General features: G+C 41.4%; 1 protein-coding gene across 9 annotated transcripts in view; it reads left to right on the top strand.

Moving 5' to 3' along the window:
* The window catches only part of CAB39L (calcium binding protein 39 like), a 112190-nt gene that overhangs the window by 71389 nt on the left and 16064 nt on the right, over positions 1-24737 (top strand). For all 9 annotated transcript variants that reach the window (XM_019529954.1, XM_019529959.1, XM_019529956.1 and 6 more), the window contains 2 exons: positions 7454-7572; positions 16885-17053. In XM_019529954.1, coding sequence (XP_019385499.1) covers positions 7454-7572; positions 16885-17053 — 288 coding nt within the window. The remainder of the gene's footprint in view (positions 1-7453; positions 7573-16884; positions 17054-24737) is intronic.

Raw genomic sequence — 24737 nt, 5'->3', positions numbered from 1 at the left:
GCTGCGCCCCCCTCTGACAAACCGTGCCTCTGTCCTGTGCTCTCCCTGGCCCCAGTCCATGTCTGCAGCTGCAGCCCACCCTGTGCTGCACAGATCCAGGGGGCACACACCTCAAGTGGCTCTGTCTCGTGCCCCTCCCTGCCCCAGCTGGTCAGCAACTGCCCCAGGCCCATTCCGTCCCTCATCACAGGGGTCCTTATCTGGTGCCCCCCCCCCCCCCCCACCACACCCCTTCCCTCCCCTTCTACCATACCAAACTTACTAGCTGGATGCAGCTTTTCAAGCTGAAGGGCTATGTATCGGAAATTGGATTGATATCGACCAATATGCCTGCTTAAAAATCAGCTATCACTATTGGCCCCAAAAATCTCTATCAGTACACCCCTCGGTTGGAGCCATCCGTAGGCCAGGTAACTTCTTAACAAAGTGCAGATCTCAGGCTTGAAGGCTTATTCTCAGATGCTGGAGTTCATCAGTTTCCATGGTTATCCTGCAGTGCTACCAAGGGTCAAGCCAAGAGTTTTTGGTGTAGACAAATGGTCAGTGAGTTAGGAACTTAAGTTACTGTCAACCTCAAGGTTAACCTAAAAGACAAAGCTTGAATTTCCCTAAAATTTAATTGATTTGTGTGGTGGAGATTTGGAAGAGATATGCACTCTGTGTCAGAAATGCTGAAAGACAGAGGATTCCTCTGTTGCTATACAAGTAGTTGCATAGTTGACCCCAGCTGACTTCCTGCCCTTTGGGCAGGGGGCTGGACTCGATGATCTCCCGAGGTCCCTTCCAGCCCTAATGTCTATGAAATCTATATTGATCAACAAGCTGGTACATAGGTTCTCTTTAAATTAATTAATTGGAATCCTCATTGGTGTAACTCCCTTCACTGTCAAAAAAGGGAACAAAGAAACATTGAAATGCATGGGGCAACAAAATGAAAACATAACATAAAATTTCTTGTCACTGTATGTTTTGGTGGTACACCCTTATCATGGAAAGATGTTCATCTATGGTTTCCTGTATCAAAAAGGACCGAGCATTTTGGATTCAGAGAGACAGGGAACAAAAATGTTTAGCAGAAAAAGCTTCCTAAGGAAAAGATACTGTACAGGTGGGGATGGCTTGGTTAACAGGGGGACATAGCATGTTTACTTGCACCTCACATGCCTCTAAATAAGATGCATGCCTTGTTATGGGAAGGCAGAATGAAGGAAAATGAAGATTTTTCCAGAATCATACTTAGGCTTAACATGACTGCATGCTGGCCCTAGACTGTGGGCCAGATTCCATCTCTCAGCATCACTTAACATCTAGTTGCAACTTCAGAATTACACTTTCAATCCTGTCATAGCTGCTGTTGAATTGGCAGCAGTTTTTAGCTGTTTAGCCAAAGGCTATGGCTAGTTCAGCAGTGGCTGTGACGGGGTTAAAACTAACCATGACTCTGAAGGGTGCACACTACTCCTCCCTCCTGGCCAGGGAGAGAAGTATTGCAGCCATAACAAGGAGCCATTACATGATGGGCATAACATGCTTCACTTTCATTTTTAAGTGCAGAGATCAGCTTCCTTGCTTAAGACATGTACCCCAGTTTTGGAGGGCTGATTTTTAGGAAATGAGTGTGTGGTATCCAAGTAAATATGATAACAGACATGTACACAATAATTAGTGGTGTAACAGACCAGATGCAGCATAGTAGATGAAATGTCTTGTTCTGGGTTCAGAAGTTTGAGTTCAAGCCTGGGTCCTTGACTCGCTCTGCAGGGAGGCCCCATTGAGGACTTCCTGGTCATTCTGTAAGGGACATCAAAGGCAGCTGGATGTGTGATGCTAACTATATCACTTCCACATCTACCTTTGGCTACAGAAACTGGTGTGTCTTAGTCATGCTGTAGACCAATAGGTCACCTAGGTATGGCTGGACTTTTAACAGACCGGGTGAAGTGAATTGCCTCCATCTATCACCCTTTTGAACAATAAACTATGGAAAATTAATATGGGTGAAATAGGGAAATTTACAATACACAGTTAGGATGTGGAACTTACTGTTACTCTTTATCGTTAAGGGTAAGGACTTGGAAGAATTAAAAAAACATTGATGCTTATATGGAGAATGAACCTTAAAAAAATTTCAGTAATTTAGAATTGATAAAAACCCTCTGACATGATCTCTGACTGATGGAAGTTGGAAGGAAATTTTACCGAAGACAACTTGTTCTAGAATTGCACACAACAGCATTTCTTGCACTACCTATACAGCCACTATCTAAGACAAGATGCTGGACTTGTTCAGACTCTTTATAGTGATTCCAGTGAAAAAACTGAGTGCCTCTGGGCAGGGTAAGAACTCGGGAATTCCAGGCTTCCAGTTCTCTATTGTATGAAGCCTGAAAACTAATTAAAGGGAGCCTCAGAATTCTAGGGGAGCATCTTGCTTTTTTCTGTTTTCCTAGGGCAGTCCCATGACAGTCATCCTTTGCATGAGTAATTTTACTGTGGGGAATTTTCCTTCATTTAATGGAACCACTTGTATTTTTATTTTTCTCCTTTAAAAATGAATCAAAAGAGAGAACATATATTTTCTGCTCTGTGAAACCTGGTATTCTCTATAGCTGTAATCCCGAGGTCCCACTGAAATATTGTATTAAACTCTCCCCCCCACCCCCAAGAAAAAGTGTTCTTGTGCCATTTCACTGGAAAATATGAAAAAATGTCCTCTTTATCATTATCATTATAGTTCAGTGAGAGTTCATGGGCATTCTGCAAAATTAATGGCAAAGCTTTGGCAGATTTATGTTCTAAGGACAGATTCTTTGAATTTATCTTTTAATTTTAGATGTTGCATTGTCAGTGCATATTTCTTGATTTTTGTGCTGTTCCTGAATTGAGAGAGGAGTTTTATTGGGGGGGGGGTTTAACTGTAAAATTTATTCAAGTCTTTTCAGTTGCTTTTTCAGTTGTTTTCTCTAACTTTTTGTTGCACCTGCTAAATGCCCCAAGGTTTGGATTAGAAAAAATTATCCAACAGTTTTGAGAAGTAGAAAAAAGAAACCACCATAACCAGCTTTTCCCATTTTAGAATGACTGGTGCTTTTAAAGCATGATGTTCTGTGTAGCTTTATATCTCCTTGGGTAGCTTATATTCTATCTTACCTGTGCATTCCCCACCGCTGATTTGGTGGAGGGACCCCGCTGCTCACCATTTGCTCTTGATCAGCAGGGAGGCAAAAACTACAGTTCTAAATATGGTGCCATTTTTGTTGCTTGCCGCTGATTGGCTATGGGGCCCTGGCAGCTCCATTGTAAGTTGTTGACTGGCCAGGAGGCAAAAACAGCACTATATTTAAAACCGTAGTTTTTGCCTTCCTGATCAGGAGTAGGGGGAGAGGAGATGGGGCCCAGTCTGTGGCTGCCCTGTGATGCTGTGCATGGAGCTGAGCCCCGCGTGGGGCAGCCCTAGCCTAAGCTCACCAGCCAGGCCCAACCAGTGCACATACTTACGGCAGGACTGCTCCCAGTGGTGCTGCAGGTACCCAATGTTGCTCCGCTTCTCTTGCCACCTCCAGCAGTGGCTCCTTCTCCTGCTTCGCTGCTCCAGGCTGGGAGGAAGCTTCAGCTGGGCAGCTCCTGTCCCAGTGCACAGGGCTCCAGCTTCCAACTGCCTTCCACCTACTTTGCCCACCCTACATGATGAGCAGGCACCTCCAGGCGCAGGCTGGAGCATGTCACTGGCTGCCCTGGGCAAGGCTCAGCTCCACACCACAGGGGCAGCCACAGACCGCACCGCCTAGGCGAGCTCTGCTGCATGCATCCCCTGCCCCTCCGCCTATTCCTGATCAGGAGGGAGGCAAAAACCACAGTTTTAAATATGGTGCTGTTTTTGCCTCCCAGCTGGTCAACAACATACAGTCAGTCCCTCAGCCAGTCAGTGGCAAGTGGCAAAAATGGTGCCATATTTCAAATTGCAGTTTTTGTCTCCCCACTGATCAAAAGCAAGCAACAAGCAGTGGGACCCTTCCACCAACAGCAGTGGGGAGTGCACAGGGGAACCTTTAAGATTAAAGGAGCTGCTGTGCAGGCAACTCCTGCCATGAATTTGGTAGGTCCCTAGTTATATTGGAGGTATAGCTTATGTCAGATATTCCATAGCTTATTACTCCATCTTTCAGTCTTCCAGGCTGAACCTCCAATAAGTAAACTATGCACTAACCAGTCATATAGGTATTTAAAGTTCTATTCATAATAATAATAAACTTGTAAATGTAGCCTTTTCCATGACAAAGGTATACAAACATAGGAAAACCCTTAGTTTTGCCACCAGTGTTCTTTCTAGACAAAGGAAGGAGAATGAAATGTATACTGCAGCAGTGAAATGTCCTTGAAAAGGACATTAGTAACAGTATCTGGACTCTGCCTCTTCAGGTTTTCATAATTTTTGAGTTGCTCAGGTTTCTTGGCTGCATTTGGACCATTATTTTACTGTTTTCCAATTGCCATGTAAGGGTAACTGAGTGACTGAACAATTTCCTTAGCTTTCAGTGTGCAAACATCGTTTCTTTGTTTTACAGTGCTTGTACAGTGGGATCAAGTCACCTTTTGAAGTGTGGCTTTTTGAGGATTGATGCTCTTGTACAACACTGGAGATGAACCCAAACCAGACTGCCAGATTCATATCCCATGAGTAGTAATCATGAATCCAAACACATCTGAACTTTAGGAACTTGATATTATCAACACTGTGACTTGGCCAATAGCTACAAAAACTCTGAAGAATTGAAGTGTGTGTACAAATTGCAAATTCATATACCTTGTGGTATTAACTGACCATAAAACAAAATAGGTTACAAACTATGAATAGTTCATTAAGAAAGGGGGTAGAATAGCTAGTAGGTCTGTGATTAAACTGTTCTTCTGACATAGGAATTTGATCAGTTATAATCCATGTAACAAGTTCCTCTGAGTCTTTCTTGCTCAGATCTATTATGTGTCTCTGTCCACTGCTAGTACATTTTCACTAAATTTTGCATTTTTCGTTTTTGACTATAAAAAAATCTTGCATTATAGTTTCCAGAGATTCATTTCAAACTTGTGTTAGCTTACATTTTTATGAGTTGTCCACCTTTAATTTCCAAGAGATGTGTCATTGTAGAACATGTCACAGCAGTGAATCAGGTATTTGGTGGTTGATATAACTTTGTTCTGCTACTCCTTTGTTAATGTTTAGGTATGAAGAGGCTTCCAAAATTTAATATGTGGCTGATGTTTGCAGAATCCTTTAATAAACTAATTCTGTGAGTATTGTTCCTTTAGACTCAAGACAGATGTCAGATTTCTCCTGAGAGACGCTTTTATTCTGGGATCCTACAGATGTACAAGTCCATTGTCCCACATTAAGTACCTATGAAGTACATAAAGTGTGTGTGTGTGTGGTGGGGGTGGGCCAACTAATCTGAGTTAATTGCCGTTGAAGCTGCATGTGTAAATGATTGTCTTGCATCCTGTGCCTGTTTTGATGCAAGCCTGAAACATTCAGATCCAGGGTAAACCTGTGGCCCACTTCTTAGCCTAAGTGTGTTTGCCAGACACCCTGTGATGGTGATGTCAGGATTTTGTATATCGCCTTTTTCTGGGTCTCCATTCTGTTCTTATCTAGAATGGGAAATTTTAAAAGTTTGAGACTTCTTTCAGGCTGTCACTGCCACCAGTATATATACATGGTTTCTCTCTGACATTTGAACACAGTGGAGTGCAAGACTGAAGAGGGCCTACTGGTTTATTGAGATGGCTTGCCAGGCACTTATGTTAGTCTAACTCTTTTATTTTAATGAACTCAATAATATACCCCATGTTGAAGGAACCTGACTGGTGAAGAGGGGGTGACTCAGGATTTGTTGTCTTTCGGGATAGGCCTCATTTCTATTTTCCCTGGTCTATTCAACCTTACTTTCATGTCTGGGCCCTGTGCTGCATACAGTGGCATGATATTGTTGGGAATCAAGACACAAGGGCAAAATAGTCCCAGAGGGTGTGTGAAATCCTGCAAAATCTTGTGTTTAGGGAGATATAATCATTTCTGGCCATTGTTGTCTCCCCTTGTCAACAGCTCTTCTGGATAATTTTCATTTCAAACTAACTGCTGTGGATACTGGGGAAAGGGTATTCCATATATAAGTAGTGGGAGTTGGAGAAGCAGGAGACTTTTGTAGAGAAATTGGCTCTGTTAGAGGAATATCCAACTGTCAAGAGCAGATGGGCCAGCTCAGTAATTTGATTCTTTTGGTCTTTTACCCTCTAAGCCAGTTGAGCTGGAGTACCTAGAAAGGCAAAATACTCTGTCTTTTTTGGAAGTGATTTATTTGTAGGGGTGAAGCTAGGGAATTTCTCCTCTCTGTAAAACCCAATATCTGCCTAGTCAAATAATGTTTGTCCTCCTCAATTTGCATTTATACATTTATAGAGATTATACATTTCCCTGTAGCTTGTACTGTACATGATGACCCACTATTTACCTTGCTCCTTGGTTACCAGACATTTTAATACAGTGCTCTTTCCCCTCCAGGAATTTCACAAAGCTTTCTTTCTCATGGGCAGGGAGGAACTTAGAATAAGTCATGCAACAGCAACCTCTTGTTAATGAAGGACTGGCTTAGAAGGGCCTCTTCAAAACATTTCAAGTAAATGATGATTGCTGCAGTATATGGTTCTGAACATGTGCATGTGGAAAGTAAATGGAGGGGGAAATGGAGACGGTATCAGCAAAGTTCTGGAGCTTCCCCACCTAATTTGGGGTGAATAGAGCAACCACATCAAAAATAGTATAGAGGACAATAACAACACTCATATTACACTTTATATTAAAAAAAGAAAAAATCTTGAAGGGATAAGTCCTACTCTTTAATACTTAAAATGCTTCTCTGTATACTGGGGATTGGAATTTAGTTCTGAAAACAGTTCTTTTAAGAAAACAGGGTGAGGTTTTAAGTTATTATTTAAATGGAAAAAATGGCTAGTCTGACTGAACAATCAAAGATCAGGCCTTGTCCCAGATAGATCTTGGTTTTATCACTACCATAAGGACTTAGTTTTGTGGGAAGGGAGAGGGCTGTGCATTACTGATAAGTGATGCTTGGACTTGAGGCTGTTATCACCTTCCAGCATTTCCAATTAACAGAACCAAAGCTTTGGTCTTTAGAACGAGGAAGCCATTCACCTCCCTATTGCCAAAAATGTAAATGAAGGAAAATAGAAATATCCAAAGCAAACAAATGGGCAAAATCAAGGACATACCATTGAAAATAGTTTGGGAGATCCACAGCAAAGAAATAATAGCAAGAGCATTTTGTTGACTTGTTTCATTTTATTTATTACTCTTCCCATTCTAAATGAAGAAACGTATTCACATATTATTCACTATCTTTGTTTCCACACCTGCAAATATGTTTTGTTTCTTTAACAGGGCAAAAAGGATGTGTCCCAGATATTTAACAACATCTTGAGACGACAAATTGGCACTCGAAGCCCTACTGTGGAATACATTAGTGCCCATCCCCATATCCTATTTATGCTCCTAAAAGGGTGAGTGTGTGTGTTAATGTGGATGTGATTTCCATTAAGCAGGATTGACTGAAACAGGGATGGCCAACCTGTGGCACAGGCAGCACAGCCTCTGTTTGTGGCCTGCAGTCAGTTAGGGAAGGAACAAACAGTAGAGCAATAGACAGGGTTGGAAGTAGAAGGCAAGGCTAGAGATCAGGCAGAGAGCATGTTGCAGGAAGCAGAGCAACAGATCTGGCAGAGGAAGGGGATTGGAGTAGCACTTGGGCTAATTCCAGATGTTTTGGCCTTTGTTGCCTTGCTGTTATTTAAATGTATACTTGAAAGCATTTCAGTACGTGAATTATTTATTTGGTCAAGATTTCTTATCCAGATTCCCCACAGGGATAATTTGCCTTCTGACTGCTTCTCCATTTTTCAGTGTATCTACTGCTTTCTGCCTTAAATTTTTGTGTAGCATTACTGGGTGCAGTTAAACAGCTGCTGAGATTCCTTCAGGGGTTTCTGCTCCTCAGCCCCTTGGAACAACATAGAAATTGATAGAGAAGTTAATGCTGTTTTTGTTAGCATTGACTTTTTTCAGTGGTTTTACCTCACAGAGGAGGCTAAAGCTCAGATATAGCTCATAGGCACCCAACGTGAGCGTTGCCATTAAGGAAAGGAACTAGGCAGCACCACAGAGGAGATGTTGACTGTATAGATGCTTAGGCTTGCGTGAGTTCAGGACCAAACTTCCTTGACGCTTCTGTCTTACTTTGCTTGACCACGAATCCTTCCCTCTTTAGTGAGAATCTGGACTTTTCCATGCCTTAAAGCTACTGATTTTTGATCACCCTTTCAGCAACTTTCACTGAGGGAGGGAGAATAAAGATCACTGTCCAACAAGAGGCTTGGGCTTGATCTGGAGGAAAGTAATAACCACATATAGTGACATATGTGGTTAGGTATAACAACGCCACTTTACATATAATAGCAGTACTCCTACCAGAAAGCATACAAGAATCATGAGATTTTAACAGGTAGTAATACATCTGGGGTTTTTTAATTGACTTCTAATTTTTTAAGACGGAAGGCAGGGTAGATTTGCATCGTATGGGCTAACTCAGGAGCGGGCAAAATGTGGCCCACGGACCAAATGCAGCCCACCGGGCCACTCTATCTGGCCCATGGGGCCCCTAAAAAATTTAGAAAATTAATATTTATCTGCCCCTGGGCTGCCTGTCATGTGGCCCTTGATGGCTTGTGAAAACTCAGTAAGTGGCCCTCCTCCCGAAATAATTGCCTGCCCCTGGGTTAACTAAATCAGATCCATCTAGCATAAACGTTCATAAGCTCAACCTTACCTCGTTAGATGCTGTTAAAGGATGCACACAGGGCAGTGTATAAAATGGAGAGCCTGATATAAATACAAATTGCTCTTGACTAGAAATAACAGTTACAAGCTGGCAGAGGGTAGATTCAGACTAGACATCATGAGGTGCTACTTCACTGTCAGGGCGGCTAGGATCTGGAACCAACTTCCAAGTGAAGTGGTGCTGGCTCCTACTCTGGGGTTCTTTAAGACAAGGCTAGATGAACACCTTGCTGGGGTTGTTTGACCCCAGTACTTTTTCCTGCCAAGGCAGGGGGTTGGACTTGATGATCTGCTCAGGTCCCTTCCAACCCTACAAACTATGAAACTACGAAACGAAAGACAGGAAGTAGAGGAGGGGAGGTGGAAAAAGGAAGCAATGCTGGGCGAGGCAAATAGGGAAGTAAACCCAGAGGAACAAAGGGGTCACAGAAGCAAATTGAGATAATGGGTAAGAATCTATAGTCCCTGTGTAAACCATACTTCACAGATTTCATAGACATTAGGGCTTGGAAGGGATGTCTTGAGGTCATGTCCAGTTCCCCAGCCAGAGGCAGTAAGCCTGCAGGGATCAAATGATCCCAGCAAAATAAGTATCCAAACACCTTTTGAATAAGTCCAGAGTAGGTGCTTGCACCATTTCTGGAGGGACTTTGTTCCAGACCTTGGATACTTAGACTGAAAAGAAGTTTTTCCTTGTATCGAGTCTGAATTGGCCTTCTAGAAGTTTGTGGCCATTAGACCTAGTTATCCCTTAGGGAGCCATGTGAGCAACTATCTTCCAGATCCTGATGCACCCCCCCTTATACACTGAACACAATCCAGTTTGTGGATCATTTCTTGTTCCACAGTTTCCCATTCAAGTTGTTTTTTAAAGTTTTACTACTTAAGAGCAGCTACCTTGATGTCAGCACTGGAGAGTCCAGGAGGTCAAAGTGTTCTACCATAGACATTTATGTTTTTCTGAACAGAATTGGTGTTCATCCATTCTTACACATAGGATTACCTTGGCTGCCCAATGTAGACAACTGTGAGGCACTGTAAGCAGGTGATGGTATACATGATATTGGTAGAGGGTGCAGGTGAATGAACCTCAGATTTATAACTCATGTTATTCAGCCCAGTGATGATGTATTAATGAGGGAGCACAGCTGGCATCTTGGTCTGTTGCCCTGGTGTCTCACTGAGATTCTGACTTAAATAGGCTGTTACTTGACAGATGCCTTTTGGGGTTGAGGGGGGACTGTCTGTAAATCGGGACAGGTTTGTTCCCCATGACTACCTTGAGATGGTCATCGTTTTCCAGGAGGGCTAGGAGGTCATTAATGATGATATAAGCTGTTCAAGCTGGGGGCTATGGGTGACAACCAGAGGAATTCTGTTGTCCTTGTTCCAGGTTTGGTATTGTGGGAGGTTGGTATGAGTTCTGAGTCTGGCTTTGTTGATATGAATGGCTACAGTTTTGAAATTGTATCCATGGGCAGATCTAGATTTTAGAAGAGGGGGCAGTGAATATGGTGTGCTGGATCATTACATTACACAATACACTTTTTTCCAGTTAAAGGGAAACTAGATGCTTTGCTAGGGGGCTAGCCCTATATTATTCAGTTACAATCAAAGGAAAAAAAGCAAATAGAACTATTGAAATGTGACTAATTTGCTAGATTGTATATCAGTTTTAAAAAAATCACAACAAACCAGGGAGAAGATAGTTGAAAGATACCATGTCATTTGTCCTGTAGTCATTATAGTTAAATGTACTTCTTTTATTCAGATTCACAAAACATAATCTAGCCTTGAGCATCTTGACAGTGCCTCTAGTACTTCACTGTCAGTCACTTCTATACCTGAGTTAATATGACCACCTAACCTGAATTAAGGTTTTTAGCTAGAGCTAAAAGTAGTCTGCAGGGTTGTGAAATAGAAGAGACGTTACCAGGGATGGCTAATGGCCAGCAAAATTTGCAGAAGAAAGAATATTTTGAAGATTAGAAAGTCAAGTCCACTAAAGAAGATAGAGGGTCATTAGCATCTGTGGGGTGGAGAGAAATTAGCAAGAATCAGGGAAATGACAATGAGCCATGAAGTCAATTGACTCTCTTGGCACTGCCTACATAGAAATGTTGCTGCATGCTACAGCTTCCAGGCCGTTGGTTTTTAAAATCTGGGTGGAGTAGGAATCAAAGGGTGGTGCAGTTGCAGCGCTGCAATGCCCCCCCCCAAATCTGCCCTGATTGCATTGTAGGAACCCATGCTTCAGATTGCTTCCTCTTCTCCCTCCTGCCTTTCCTGCCTTTTTGTATTCACATCACTCTCTCCATTGTATACACTGCTCTGTGTGTGTGTGTCCTTTTACAGCATCTGAGGAAGTGAGCTTGAGCTCATGAAAGCTTATGATACATATATCAATCTCTGATTTAGTTAGTCTGTAAGGTGCAAATCTACCCTGCCTTCTGTCTGCCTTCAAACTGATGCAGCTAACTAATTCTTTCTAGTTTTTAAAATACTTCAGGGTTTGCATTCAGTCTCACAGGTCTTTCTTTTTAAAAAAAGACCAGAACCTAGGGAATTTGGTTTTATACTGAAAGGTATAAAGATTTTAAGGTTTTAAGATTTAGCAAACTGAGTTTGCTCCTGATCTTGTTGAACTTAGTAGCAAACTGCTATTGACTTCAGAAAGAACAGGACTGAACCTGTTTTTTTTTTTTTATTAAAAATACAGAACCTGGGCCATCATTGATCTTAACAAATTGCATGTATTAATTAAATGTAAGCAATTCTTAGCCATCAAACATGTCTGAGTTTCAAAGCTATTAATCTGAGTCACCAGATTCTTCAAAAGAATGCTGGTCGGCTTGCTAGAGAAATGGTCGTGGCAGCTGCTTCTTTGTACTGATCAAATGTCAGTGTTCAGACCACATCTCTCTCGATACTAAACATGTCATGTGATGGTGAACTGTGTCACCTGACAATGATGGCTCATTTAATCACTGCTTATAAACATTTCAGAACAACTTTCTACTGATTTTAAGTCAAACTAAATATTATCTCATGTTTGGGTGGGTTCTCTTGACAAGCCTGCATTATTTTTTCTTAGTTTTGGAGGGATTGTTTGTTTGTTTTGATTTCTACCTTCTTTCCTTTCATTTTTGTTTGGGACAGTGCCTTGTATGTCTGTACCACATGATCCATTTTTATTTAAAATTGTAAAATATTTTGGATTTTTTTTGGATTCTGGTAATAAGATTTTATTTCATTTTATTAATATGAAAGTATAGACATATAATTTGTATTATCAATAGGAGTGGCACTATACAACAGGTGAACTGTGCCAAAATATTAATATACCCAAATACTGGAGAATATTATTAGACACTGTTACAGAATTCTATGTAATAATCCAAAACACTTACTCCTACAATACTACTGCAAGATTTGGGTGATTGGTATAGAATATTGTAATTTATTTTTAAATAAGGGAGCTTAATCAAGTACCTAAACCATTTGCAGATGTATTTGAGTGAACACAAAGGCACCTGCCTGCATGGAATCCAGACACAAGATTGACTAAATCCATCATTTACCATATGTGCCTAAAACTGGAGCAAGGGCCAAACCTGGAGTTTGTTGCATGCAGGCAGACTGCTGTGCCCATGTACTTTGAATCACAATGTTAGGACCTCAGGCTTAATTTTAGGCACCTGATTTTGAGCACTTGGCCCTGCAGTTACTTTTATTGCTTTTATTTCTTCATCATGAATCTTCCAATGAATAGAATCCCTCAATGTAAATTTCATTTTAGAGAGAAAAGAAAACTGAAACAAAATGGGCAAAAATGGCTGTTTCCTGTTCTTCTTCTGAATGTGACTGCCTCTCTTATTTAAACATAGGATGCTAAGCCTAGTATTTTACATTAATGCTCATTGATTTACTTTTAAAATAAAATTAATGCTTTTATACACAGATTGTGGAATAAACAGCACGGGATTATCAGGGAGGTTTGCCATTTTTTGAATGCTATTGAATGTAAAATTTCCACAGCTGCCTGACAGTTCCCAGAAGTTTCAACAAAAGGTCACTTTTTCACTGGATCCAAGTTCTGTTGTTAAGTAGGAAGAATCCAGAATCAGATATCTCTCCCAGTATTCCCTGAAAAATACTCCAGTGGCACTGCCAGCTTGAGATCATTGCTCTTACCTTTTGGTTCCTATTTAACTTCTCAGCTATTCCCTCCCAAGCTCTCAGCTTCACAAAAAACTTTAGCAAATGGTTCATTGCTTACCTACTTTTTTTGTAGGTTAATTGACTTTCCTGCTGCCAAAGGGACTCACTTTTAATGGCCTCTTATTTTTCCTGTATGAAAGCCCAGTGTGATTTGTGGTGTGTAAAAAGGACTTCAAAAGAATGGAGCCTTTGGTATATATAGTAGCTAATATCCCTGGGCCAGATTAATCACTGATTTAAATCTGTTGCTCTCAAGAGTGTCAAATGAGTAACAAATTCGGTTCCCTTTGACTTAAAATAACTTGTTCTTCTGTGGTTCAGAGCTACTACAGAGGATTTCACTTCATATCCTAAGGTGGCATTCTGTGCCCTGAGATACCTAAAGGAAATAGAAATGTTAAATATCCTAAGGGCATCTTGCCATACATGTTTCTGTGCTATGCTTCATTGCTATCTCCAGGTAGCCTTTTACAAGTTGGCATTGCTAGAGGTTGATTTTGTGCTAAGTCATTAGCAAAAATCCCAACTGACTTCAGTGATAGAAGACCGGATTTTAAAGGTCAATGTAGAACTTAAAGGAGGCAGAGCAGTTTGTCAGTAGTCTTTTGTCCTCTCCAGGATTGATGCCCTGATGGGTTCTTCCTCTCCACTCCTATCTCTGCGTCTTCTATGTACACCCCATTGACTGAATTCCCAGTGCATCACGATAACTCTTCAACTCACTTCTTAAAGTACCCACAAAACTGGGCTATAGATATTAAATTAAAATTAGTTTCTTCTTTGGGTTTCCAGTGCATCCAGAATTCGTAGTGTCTGACGTTTAGGTTGTAAGATCTTCAGTACTAGGAATATCTTCATTTTCTTTGTCTATAAAGCAGGAAGCACAGTGTAATGGCTTACTCTTTCTGCTCTGTTCTGGACTCTACATTAGCTGTTACCACCACACTGGAAAGAGATCTGGGAGTTATTGTGGACACTTCACTAAAAACATCAGCTCAGTGTTCAGCAGCCATCAGAAAGGCACACAAAATGTTAGGGGTTATTAAGAATGGAATTGTAAACAAAAATTAAATTATCATCATGCTCCTTTATAAATCCATGGTGCATCCACACCTTGAATACTGAAGCCAGTTCTGGTCTCCACACCTCAAAAAGGATATAGAAAAATTAGAGAAGGTACAGAGAAGGACAGCAAGGGGGATTTAGTGGTATGAAGAGGCCTCCATAGGAAAAGAGACTAAAGAGGCTAGGCCAAGGATGGGCAAAATGATGGATCCAACTGGTTGCCAGGCTCCATATCCCAGCAACTCTAGCTCCTAGCTGGTCTCCATGGAGACCCCAGGGGCTGGGGCCATGACAGTGTGGGGCTGCATAAGTGGGGCTCTGGCCTGGCTGTCCCAGCCCTGCTCTGTAATGGAGACTGGCCAGGAACCACTGGGCCAGAGCCTGGATCTTGCAGTGGTGGCAGCATGGGAGCGGGGCGAGGGACCAGGGCAGAGTTGCAACCTGGGCCCACACACTTTTGCAATGAGCATGGGTTCCACGGCAGGGCATGCAGGCAGCATAGTACAGCTCTGCGTTGTCACTGCTGCAAGAACCCAGCCCCAGCCCTGGTCCCACGTCCTGTCTGCACAGCTCCTGGATTGTCTTCATGGAGAACCTGGGAGTGCAGGGGTGTGACAGCACAGGGCTGGACCAGGCTGGGGCAGAGCCCTGGCTCTGTGGTTCAGTGCTGTTGTGGCCCCCCGCTGTCACACCGCTGAGCTCCCGGGGTCTCCTTGGAGACTGGCCAGGAGCTGGGGCTGCTGGGAAATGGAGTTTGCTGCAGGCCAGACTTTGCCCACCCCTAAGCTGGGCCTATTCTGTTTTAGAAAAGAGATGCTTGCAGGGGAACATAAGGGTTTACAAAATACTAAATGGTAAATAGGGATTGATTATTTACTGTCTCTCACAGTACAAGGACTAGGGATCACAAAATGAAACTAGGGGGTACTAAGTTTAAAACCAACAGAAGGAAGTTTTTTCACACAACATGTAATTAAAGTGTGGAAATCCTTTCCACCAGATGTGGAAGCTGACAGTTGAGCCAGATTCAGAAAAGGGGTTGGACAAATTCTCAGAGGAAAGGAGCATCCTCAGCCATTAAGCATGGGAGTTAGGAATACAGCCTCTGAATTGGAACTTCCTAGACCTGAAATGCTGGAGGCTGCAAGTGGGACAAGAACAGTGGGGAAGAAAGCCCTGGTCATACCCAGTTCACTCTCTGTCTTGGCATCCACTGTCTGCTGCTGCGTGACACAGGATACTGGGCATATGGACCTATGGTCTGACCCAGTTAATGGCAATTCTTATGTTCTTATCATGTTCTTTGTTAAGTTTCACTCTGGGTGTGAAGGAACTGCATGTGCAGTGAAAGTGCTAGCTGTGACCAGAAAACTGGTGATCCTCCTTTGTGTATGGTCCAGGAACCCAGCCTAGCTTGCTTTTACTTATGTGAACAGTCTGGAAGACACAACCCAATTCCAGAAAATGAAACATTTGGCTAAAAGTGTGGAGGAGGGGGGTTCTACTGCAATGATATTTGCATTTTTGAAGTGCATTGTGCTGGAAACAATGTAATTTGTTTATCCAATGATTAAATATTTCCTGGCCATATTCCACGGAGTGACTCTGCCTCTTTTGTTTGGATATTTGCATTTGTACTAATGTGACCTGATGCAGTAGATTTAGAGGTAACACTTAACAGAAAACATCTGTGGACACTTACCAGATAGAGAGTTGCGCAGTAAAATTACAAATGGCCTTGAAAACCATAGCAATAGTGCTTCACTGACTTCAGTTACTTGGGAAAGAGAAACTTCACTTGTCTTTTGAATCATTAGTTTGTTTCTCCTTAAAATAGTTCCTGTAGTCACCAAGTTAAAATATGCAGATTTGGGATGCTTTGGAAGGCTGTCATTCTTTCTGCTCTAGAAATTCAGTGATTTATTTTAGATTGGACATTGATGGTTAAACTGGAAAGGCTCACATGTTTTCAGTACAAATAGTGCTCTGTCTTATTTTAGGCTGGTGGTAGAAAATAATTGTGTAGACAAAAAATAGTGCTGATAAACTTTGAATGGTGATGGATAATTTTGATATACCATAGCTCACTGAAGAAGAGTTTCCATTCTATATCTTTGGAATCTGTTGTATTCAGCTAATGTTAGTATGTGTTTGTTCACTTAATAGTCATTCCATATGTTCAGTGTGTTGGTTTTTTGGAGTTTTTTTGTGGGGGGTTTTGCTGGAGGGTCTTTTGCTTCCCTAAATCCTGTTCTATTTTGCTCTTGAAACCTTCCATGGTTCAGTAATGAATTTTATAGCAATACTCAAGCTGCCTTAAAGGAATCAATCTCATCTTTATACGGTTCTATAGTGAATCATAAGAATTCAGCACAAATGGTTAGTGTATGGCATGGTCACATATTGGTTAGTAAAGACAAAGAACTGGAATGGAAGTTATTGGCAACCTAAACAATACATCTCAAATAGTATCTCTCTTTTGTTAGATATGGACAGTAAACAGTAGATAAATAGTATCTCTTTTTTGGATATGAACCCAAACCAGGAAGACTGACTTAATAACTGATGGTTCTGGGCCGTGTGCATGTATGTGTGTGTGTGTGAGAGAGAGTGGTAGAAACATTTTACATACAGTAGGTTTTCCATTTATATTTAAAATAACTGCCTGCTTTTGGTGTTCTTTTTGTATCTAGATATGAAACTCCACATATTGCCTTACGTTGTGGAATTATGCTGAGGGAATGTATCCGGCATGAACCACTTGCCAAAATCATCCTTTTCTCGGAACAGTTCAGGGACTTCTTCAAATATGTGGAAATGTCAACATTTGACATAGCTTCTGATGCCTTTGCTACGTTTAAGGTAACTTATTTAATGTCAACCACAGTTTTATGATACAGGGTTTAAAACAGCCTGCCTCATGGGCCAGAGGCTGTTAAATGTGGTGTAGTATATCCAAATACAAGTCAAACTTAAATGAATGCCTGCCTGGGCCCTAGATGGCCTTGCTGTTAAATTTAATTACAAAGCCAAAGCAACAGCTTGTGTTTGTGTTTTTGGGAAGATGGTAGCTATGTTGATCTAATCCCAAAACAGAAACAAATCATATGACTTACGTGAACAAGCACATTACAGTAACACCATTCAGAGAGCAAGCTGCAGCACAAAAAATAAACTATTGGTAAATAATTTTGAATGGTGAATAAATTTTGAGGAACAACTGCAATCTACATAGAACTAGCCTTCCACTTTGCCAGACCCACAGACAGAGCTGCAGTCCCTGCACTCTACCCAAGTCCTCTCAAGAGCAGGATGTTGGGAAGAAGATGGAACTATGGCTCTGCTTCCCTCCCCAAAGCAGTCCAATGGACCTTTGCTCTATGGAAGAGCCCTGGCACGCATCTTCTCAAGGCATGTGGTGCTGATGTACAATTCCTCTGACTGTTGTGTAATGGCAAAGTCCCACATGATGCAGATGTCTTTGAGTGGTCTCTGAAGTGCAGCCACGCAACACCCATCATTCTGGGCTGTGTTCTAAATGGTACAGTCTAGCATGTAAGTACTGTAGCAGGAAAATTGGAGAGGTTTTTAAATCACATGTGGAAGTTTGTCTTTAGGAAGTATATGTGGTTCAGTACTCCAGCCCAGCTGTGTAATATATATTTTAACCAACATATGCTTCACAATATCTTGAAAACAGCAAACTAAACAAACTGGAAGAGCATCTGCCAGACACCTTCATCCCAGGCTCTGGGTTTAACAGGGAGACAGCAGATTGTCCAAAGAAAAATAATAACAATCTCCTACTTAAGCAGGTTGTAAGAGCTGCAGCCCCCCAAAATGCTCATTTTATTCCCCAAGCACATGGCCTGACTAAACATTAAAAATATCCTTTCTTTTTTCTTAACCCTTTTGCACAAATGGGCAATATATTAATTAATATCACTCCCAAAGATGTATGAGGAGATTTGAAACATGGATAATTAAACAAAGTCCATGTTCCAGGGAGGCTAGATGTATATTTTGGACATAGCATGAGTGAGGATAACAACAATAAAGAAGGAGGAGAATTTAACACCTGTCCTTTTTACTGGCACCTTGCCAGCTTCTCATCACATCGGTGTATTTCATATACTAATAATTTCTGATTAGGCAACCATTTTATTCAATTAACTCTGCCTTATTTTGGCTTTCAAATGTCAGTTGTGAACTCTAACTGATGCAGTGGGAGACCCAATATTAAACAGTGTCTCCCCTACTAGATATTATTTGAGATCTTCCAACATGATGGTATTGCTGCTTTTCACAGAACATCTAGGACATTACTGTCTCCAGAGTGGTTGAGAAGCTGGAGATGCCGGATCATTTAATGAGGCTTCCTGTTAGTATATCAAATGTACTTTTTTTGGTTGGATCTTGCATTGAGTCCTTTCTCCAGGGGTCTCTGAGTTTTTTTATTTGGCTTTTCCCCCTTCTGTTTTGGAACAGTCTCAGGCACAGTGTGCTGCCTGAGCACATGCTGCAGATGTTGGGTAGCTTATTGTCTTTTCCTTGTTTTGTTGTTTTCATCCCCTGGTGATAAAATGAGGCTTCTGTTCGATAAGAATAACTAAATGAGGGTCTGATGAAGCAAGCCTTCCACACACATCCCTGGTGAAATCAAAGGCACTTATACCTCTGGAGGTCTTTCAGGATGATTCTCTAGACTAGAGATAAGTTAATGATCATCAGCTGTGCTGGATATCATTGGAAAGTACAGGGTTCTCCATTCCTAGCAGAGTCTGCAAGGATAAGATACTGCAATAAGGAATCTTAACAGAAATCCGTAAGTTCTGGAGGACATAAGCAATTCATGTGCTATTCACTCGTGACCAGTATACTTGGTAGGAAACATACTTGCCAAATCATTTAGTGATTAGTCCTGATATATGTTACTATATAAAATTGCTACAAACTGTGTTATAGACTCACCGTTTTTGGGTCACTGTGGACCTGTACAAACCCTGAAAGATCCAGCATTACCCTGTAGCATTCCGCAAACTGTACCTAATGCTATTTTAGTATGTTTTGGTACCCCCTTAGGGAAAACCAGGTGCTACAGCTTCTTCAGTTACACTTCTTGCACTTCCACTTACCTGGGAGAAAGGGTGTTTCTGCTTCTCATTTCTTCCACTGCCTTGTCCCCAGAAAATTTCTACTCTGGGCTCTGCAGTAGAGTTACAATTATTGAACAAATAAAGATAGAGACTAAAAAAACTTCAGGTAATTGTATTCCTGCTGCCCTCAGCCCTATGGTCAAATGTTTCTGCCCTGTTTGCATGTTCATAGGACTGTGGTGCAGGGACTCAGCAAGCTTTAGTTGATCACTCTGGAAACCTGTAGTTTATAAGACTAATTTAAAATGGAGGAAGGGTCACTGAAAAATAATTATGCAGTTTTTAACATGTACATCTAGATTTGGGGCCAGATCCGTAAAAGGACTTAAGTGTCTAAAGCCAGACAGGCAGATTTTATGTTCCTAAGTCCAAATCACAGTCCAAAATCCCTTCTTGGCGGCCTCATTAGGCTCCTCCCTAACACTTGACTGAGTTTCCATAGGCATCTATATGTGCCAAGAACTGCCATTGTATGAGTAGGTACATGCCTAGTTCAGACCTAAGCTCTTCTGGCATCCAGAAACAAGGATGGCACATTGCCCCTGAATCTCAGAAGGGATGCATGATCCAGTAGAAATGTTGTAAGAGTATTTCAGGCACACCAAGTGGATTTGGGCCTCTTTTACACAATATAGTCATAGTCTATAGTCATAGTCAATATAGTCATAGTCTAGTCATTGCTTTCTTTAAAAATCTCAGTTACCAACAGAAGACCAGGGGTTGCTGCTGGTGAAGTCCACCTATAGCCACTATGTTATCATATGAAAGGTGGCTACCTCCACCTCTACCACCTCTTCTTTAAGTAGCTAAGTTTTAAAAGAAGACTGTTAGCCTTCCTGTATAATAGAGTGATTGCTCCGTTGCAAAGAACTCAGGCCACACCAGGTCAAAATGTGTATTCTTCTTTGAAATCTCTGGTTTATCTGGTGAATCATGCTGTAGCTGCTTACACAGCTTACAATGATAATATTGTGTGGCACCCCACAGCATCCTTAAATGGATCTTGCAGCATACCAGGATGCTGTAGCACCCTGGTCGACCATCACTGGCAATTCAGAGGTGAAGTGCCAACTTGAGCATCACAGTAGTACCCTCTGTGACAGGCAGAAATTTCTGCTTCTAACTCTCACAATTTTATGGCAAATCTTATGATACTTGTTTTTTTTTCCTTAAAGTCTCAGCTCCCAAATTCATGTTCTAACTTAAGAATCTTGGCTCTCCTTAAAAAGAAATGAAGTTTCTAGCTTATGTATGCAGAAAGAAGTTTGAAAATATGATTTGAGAGCTCCCTCAAGACTCATAAGGCAAACATGAGGAATACCAGATCTATTATTTTAAACAATAGCATGACTAGGGTGAGGGGAAGGCCTAGGTCATGGTTTCTGAACACTTTTTTAAACTGGCTAAACTGAGAAATTGGAAAAGGAGGGCAGTGGAGGGGCTGGAGTGTAGCCGTCTAGGTCAAATCATTTTAGCGTGGACTGAAAACAGTAACCTCCCTATTGACAGGTGACAAAGGGATTAGAGCAAGAAGGAGGCACCTGGAAGGGCATAGGTGGCATTTTCCCATTAAACTCCTTTTTAAATCTCTATCTAATGGTGACACCATAGATCACTGAGAGGTAATGTAAGTGGGCCAAATATAAGAAGCTGAACAGAATTCTGGCTCTGAGAAGGAGATGGAAAACACAAATGCAGCACATTTTGTCATGTGCAATCTCCACACACAGTGTCCCTACATTAAAAATTATGTTGGCTGAAATCTCTTTTACTTTATGCTGTGTGTAGTTGGCTGTTCTGTCCCTTGCAAGGTACTGATGTAACCCATGAGCAAAATGTGGGTGTTTCTTAGGTTTAATTCCTTGGAATATTTTGGGTAGTCTCTGGAAAAAATCACTTAAAGCTGGGACAAAATCTTTTCAGTGAGAGATCCTTCTAAATATAGATGTGGCTCTTTTTTCTTCTGTCTGTTCCTTGCTGTCATAGAAACAAGTTGTTCTTTCTTTCCTCGTGAAAAGCTAATTAGAAGCATGATTAGGTAGACCCCAGAAACAATTAAAAGATGCTCTTGGAGAGTTCAATCCAGCTATGCAAGGCATATCCTGAAACCTGGTCTTAATTTTTACTGTCATCCTTTAACCTATTGCATAGGAGCCTTTGTACACACCACAAAATTAGCCGTTAAAGCAACTTACATGCTTTTGCACCACTTTAATGGCGTTGCTGTTTACACTCTTGGTGGCCTATTGCACTTTAAATGACTTTGGTACGTAGCAAGATAAAACACCTCCATGGTGTTTTAGTTTGCTACCCTAACAAAGTGCAACAGCCACAGACGGAAACACTGGGCCCTACAAAGCTCAGGCTGTGGAACCCAGCTGCAGCTCATGCAGGCAGGCTCTGCTGAAGAAAAAAAACCCAACACCAGGCCTGATCTTTTTATTTACTTTTTCCTCCCCGGAGCTTGCCTGCCTGAGGTGCATGGGGGCCCAGTGCTTCCTTTCACAGCTGTGGTGCCTGGGCCAGGTGCCAGCAGGCAGGTGTTGCCTGGGGGGCACTACCTCTGCAGAGGGAAGCACTGCCACCCCTCCCCTCCCCCCCCGCAGTTCAGGGACTGTTTGGTTTGCCGGCAGCTCACTCCTCACCCCCCACTACCGGAGAGGCAGGTACACGCCATGGGGTTTCAGTTTGGTTTACATTGAAGTGGTGTTTTTAAAAACCCACTGTTTCAATTTAGGGAGAAGTAAACCAAATTAAACCTCTGTGGTGTATACAAGCACCTTAGGTAGACATTGGTTTAATGGGAATAGCTTCTTGCTCTTAAATAGTCAATCAAGGTGGATTTCCAATTCATACCAACTCTATTAAGCAATAGGGGAGGCTTAGAATTATTTAGCTTGCTATCTAACTTTGTTATCTCTGGTTTAAAATCATTATAGCAATAGTAGTATACAAAAATAGGCATTTACAAGTAAAAAAGTGTTCATTGTAGCAGCTTTTTACCAGAATGTGCCATGACTTAACTTTTTAAATAGTGTTTGTCCCATTCCTCTCTCTGTGTTCAAAGGAGAAAGTATTTATCTATCAGGCAGACAGGGGATGATAAATGTTTCCTTGCTTTTATTATTTTTTAATTTTTATTTATTTATTTATTTATTTTTCCTATTCCAAGCTCTGCTGCTAAATTGCTGGAGAAGAAATTTGCATCATTTTTAGAAAGGCAGATTGATTGTGCTTTGAGGATAGTAGCAATATGGTTGGGACGAGTAACAGAAACACAAAGCAGGGACTGGGATAAAACATGTTTGAACTGCAGTAGAGCCTGCTAACTACAGCACCCCCAGTGTGTCACTGTGAGTGGATTGATGTGACTCCTGAAGTGACCAACTGGGGAACTCACTGCCACAAGTTGTATTATTAAGGCTGAGAGTTTAGTAGGAATTAAAAATAGGATTTTACGTCCACACGAATAACAAAAACCATAGTTGTGCTAGCTAGATAGGTGAAAGGGCTATAATTACATTTCGTCCTCAGGCTTCAGAGCAGAGGTAAATCCATAACATGGCTGTCTCTTTTGCCTTTTCTGAAGCTTCTTGTATTGGCCAGGGAAAGAAAAAGTGATGTGCAACCAACAGAATTGGAAAAGTGCATCACTACCCTGATTTTTAAGACTAAAAACAAGCTTTACAGCTTTTCATTTGCTGGATTACTGAATTTGTGCTTGGTTTGCCAGCCTCTTGTTTGGTTTCTAATACAACTACATGGGCATCTGGTTCAAAGAAGAAAGCCCTGTCTATTACATGCACCAGAGAAGGATTTAATTAAATCTGCTTTAAAATTAAAGGATATTTATAGTAGGAAAGTTTTGGAATTTTTAATGATCTTAAGATGTGATTTTAATTAAATTCAGCCAGGTGCAGCAGGGTAGGGAGCTGAGCTGCCAAGCACATGCAGGTGAAACAAGAAAAACTGACTTGTATTTAGAGAGACAATCAATAGTGGGGGGAGTACCAGTTGGAAGGCAGGGACAGTACTGATAACATCATGTGATGCAGTATGGTCTTGTCATTTTTCTATGAATAAAAACAAAAGTAATTTTGGATTATATTCAATTTGTGCAACATTGAATAATGTGTCCTACACAAAACATATAAAGCATTCTAAAGTCTATTCAGCTAACCAACCCGAGACCCTTATAGCCCTGCTGAATAATAGAGTATTTTATAAGCACAGCATACCAGTTTTTATAGCACTTTGTTTATGGGCCTCTCCTTGCCTCTTTAAAATACATGATGAAACAAATGCTGCAAGTACGAATCTTTTCAGTCTAATTTATTGTGAAATAAATAAAAAGCTGATGAGTCCTCTGATTAGGTTTAATTTTGGAAATGTGGAGAACAGCTTTTTATAAAGATAATTCATCTATCAGCTTCGGACAGCAAGTATGAAAGCTGGTGAAAGAAGGGGTGAATCTTTGCAAAATTAAATTGAAAAAAGATACAGATCCTGATGCAAAGACATTAAAGTCAATGGAAAAATATTCTTTAACTTCATCTAGCTTTTAATGAGGCCTTTTTGTAAATCAATGTTGAAGAGGACAGTACGATAAAAATAATTCAAAATTTGGATGTCTCAAATTAGCCACTGGAGTCCTCCTTCAGATGCCTCACGGAGGCTCGATTATCAGGGTGCTGAAAAAGCTCCCATAATCTTTATTGGAGGTGAGAGTACCTCACAAGGTCTGAAGTTGAGGCACATGTGGATGTAGTCTGCCACTTCTAATTTGTAGGCCTGGTTTTGTATTTATTGACTTTTTGTCGGACTTTGTGATGCTAAACAACTTTGGGTTCAAGCTTCTTTGTATAGACATGAACACTTTAAATAAAAAAATAGATATGACCTTAATATTCATTGGTAATAACTTCCTCAGTGTTGGATTAAATTTAAAATTGCGTTTGCATTCATCAGCAGTAAATTCCTGTAATGACCAACCTGTAGCATAAGTGCCACAAGTAGCATGGGCAGCCTTCATGTATGGCATGCTGCAGATCAGGGAGAGGACAGACAGTAGAGCAGAGAGCAGCAGATAGGACAGGAAGAAAAAGGCAGAGCAAGAGATCAGGCAAGGAGTGCAGAGTAGGGAGCAGAAAGCAGAGCAGCAGATCAGGCAGAGGAAGGGGGTTGGAGTGACACTCAGGGAAGTTATAGGGCTAATTTGACCAGGAATTCTTAGGTCAGCTCACAGAGGTAGCGAAGTCTAAGGATGTGGTAGTCATGGGGGACCTGAACTTCCTGGACATCTCCTGGGAAGAGCAGTCAGCCAGGTCTGACCGCTCACGTAGGTTCTTGGCCAGAGTGCAGGACCTCCATCTAACCCAGGAGGTGCACAG

The sequence above is a fragment of the Crocodylus porosus genome, unplaced genomic scaffold (assembly GCF_001723895.1).
Source record: "Crocodylus porosus isolate Cpor-Errol unplaced genomic scaffold, CroPor_comp1, whole genome shotgun sequence".
Taxonomy (NCBI): Eukaryota; Metazoa; Chordata; order Crocodylia; family Crocodylidae; genus Crocodylus; species Crocodylus porosus.
The sequence above is the reverse complement of the archived record's forward strand: the minus strand, read 5'-3'. Positions and strand labels throughout refer to the sequence as shown.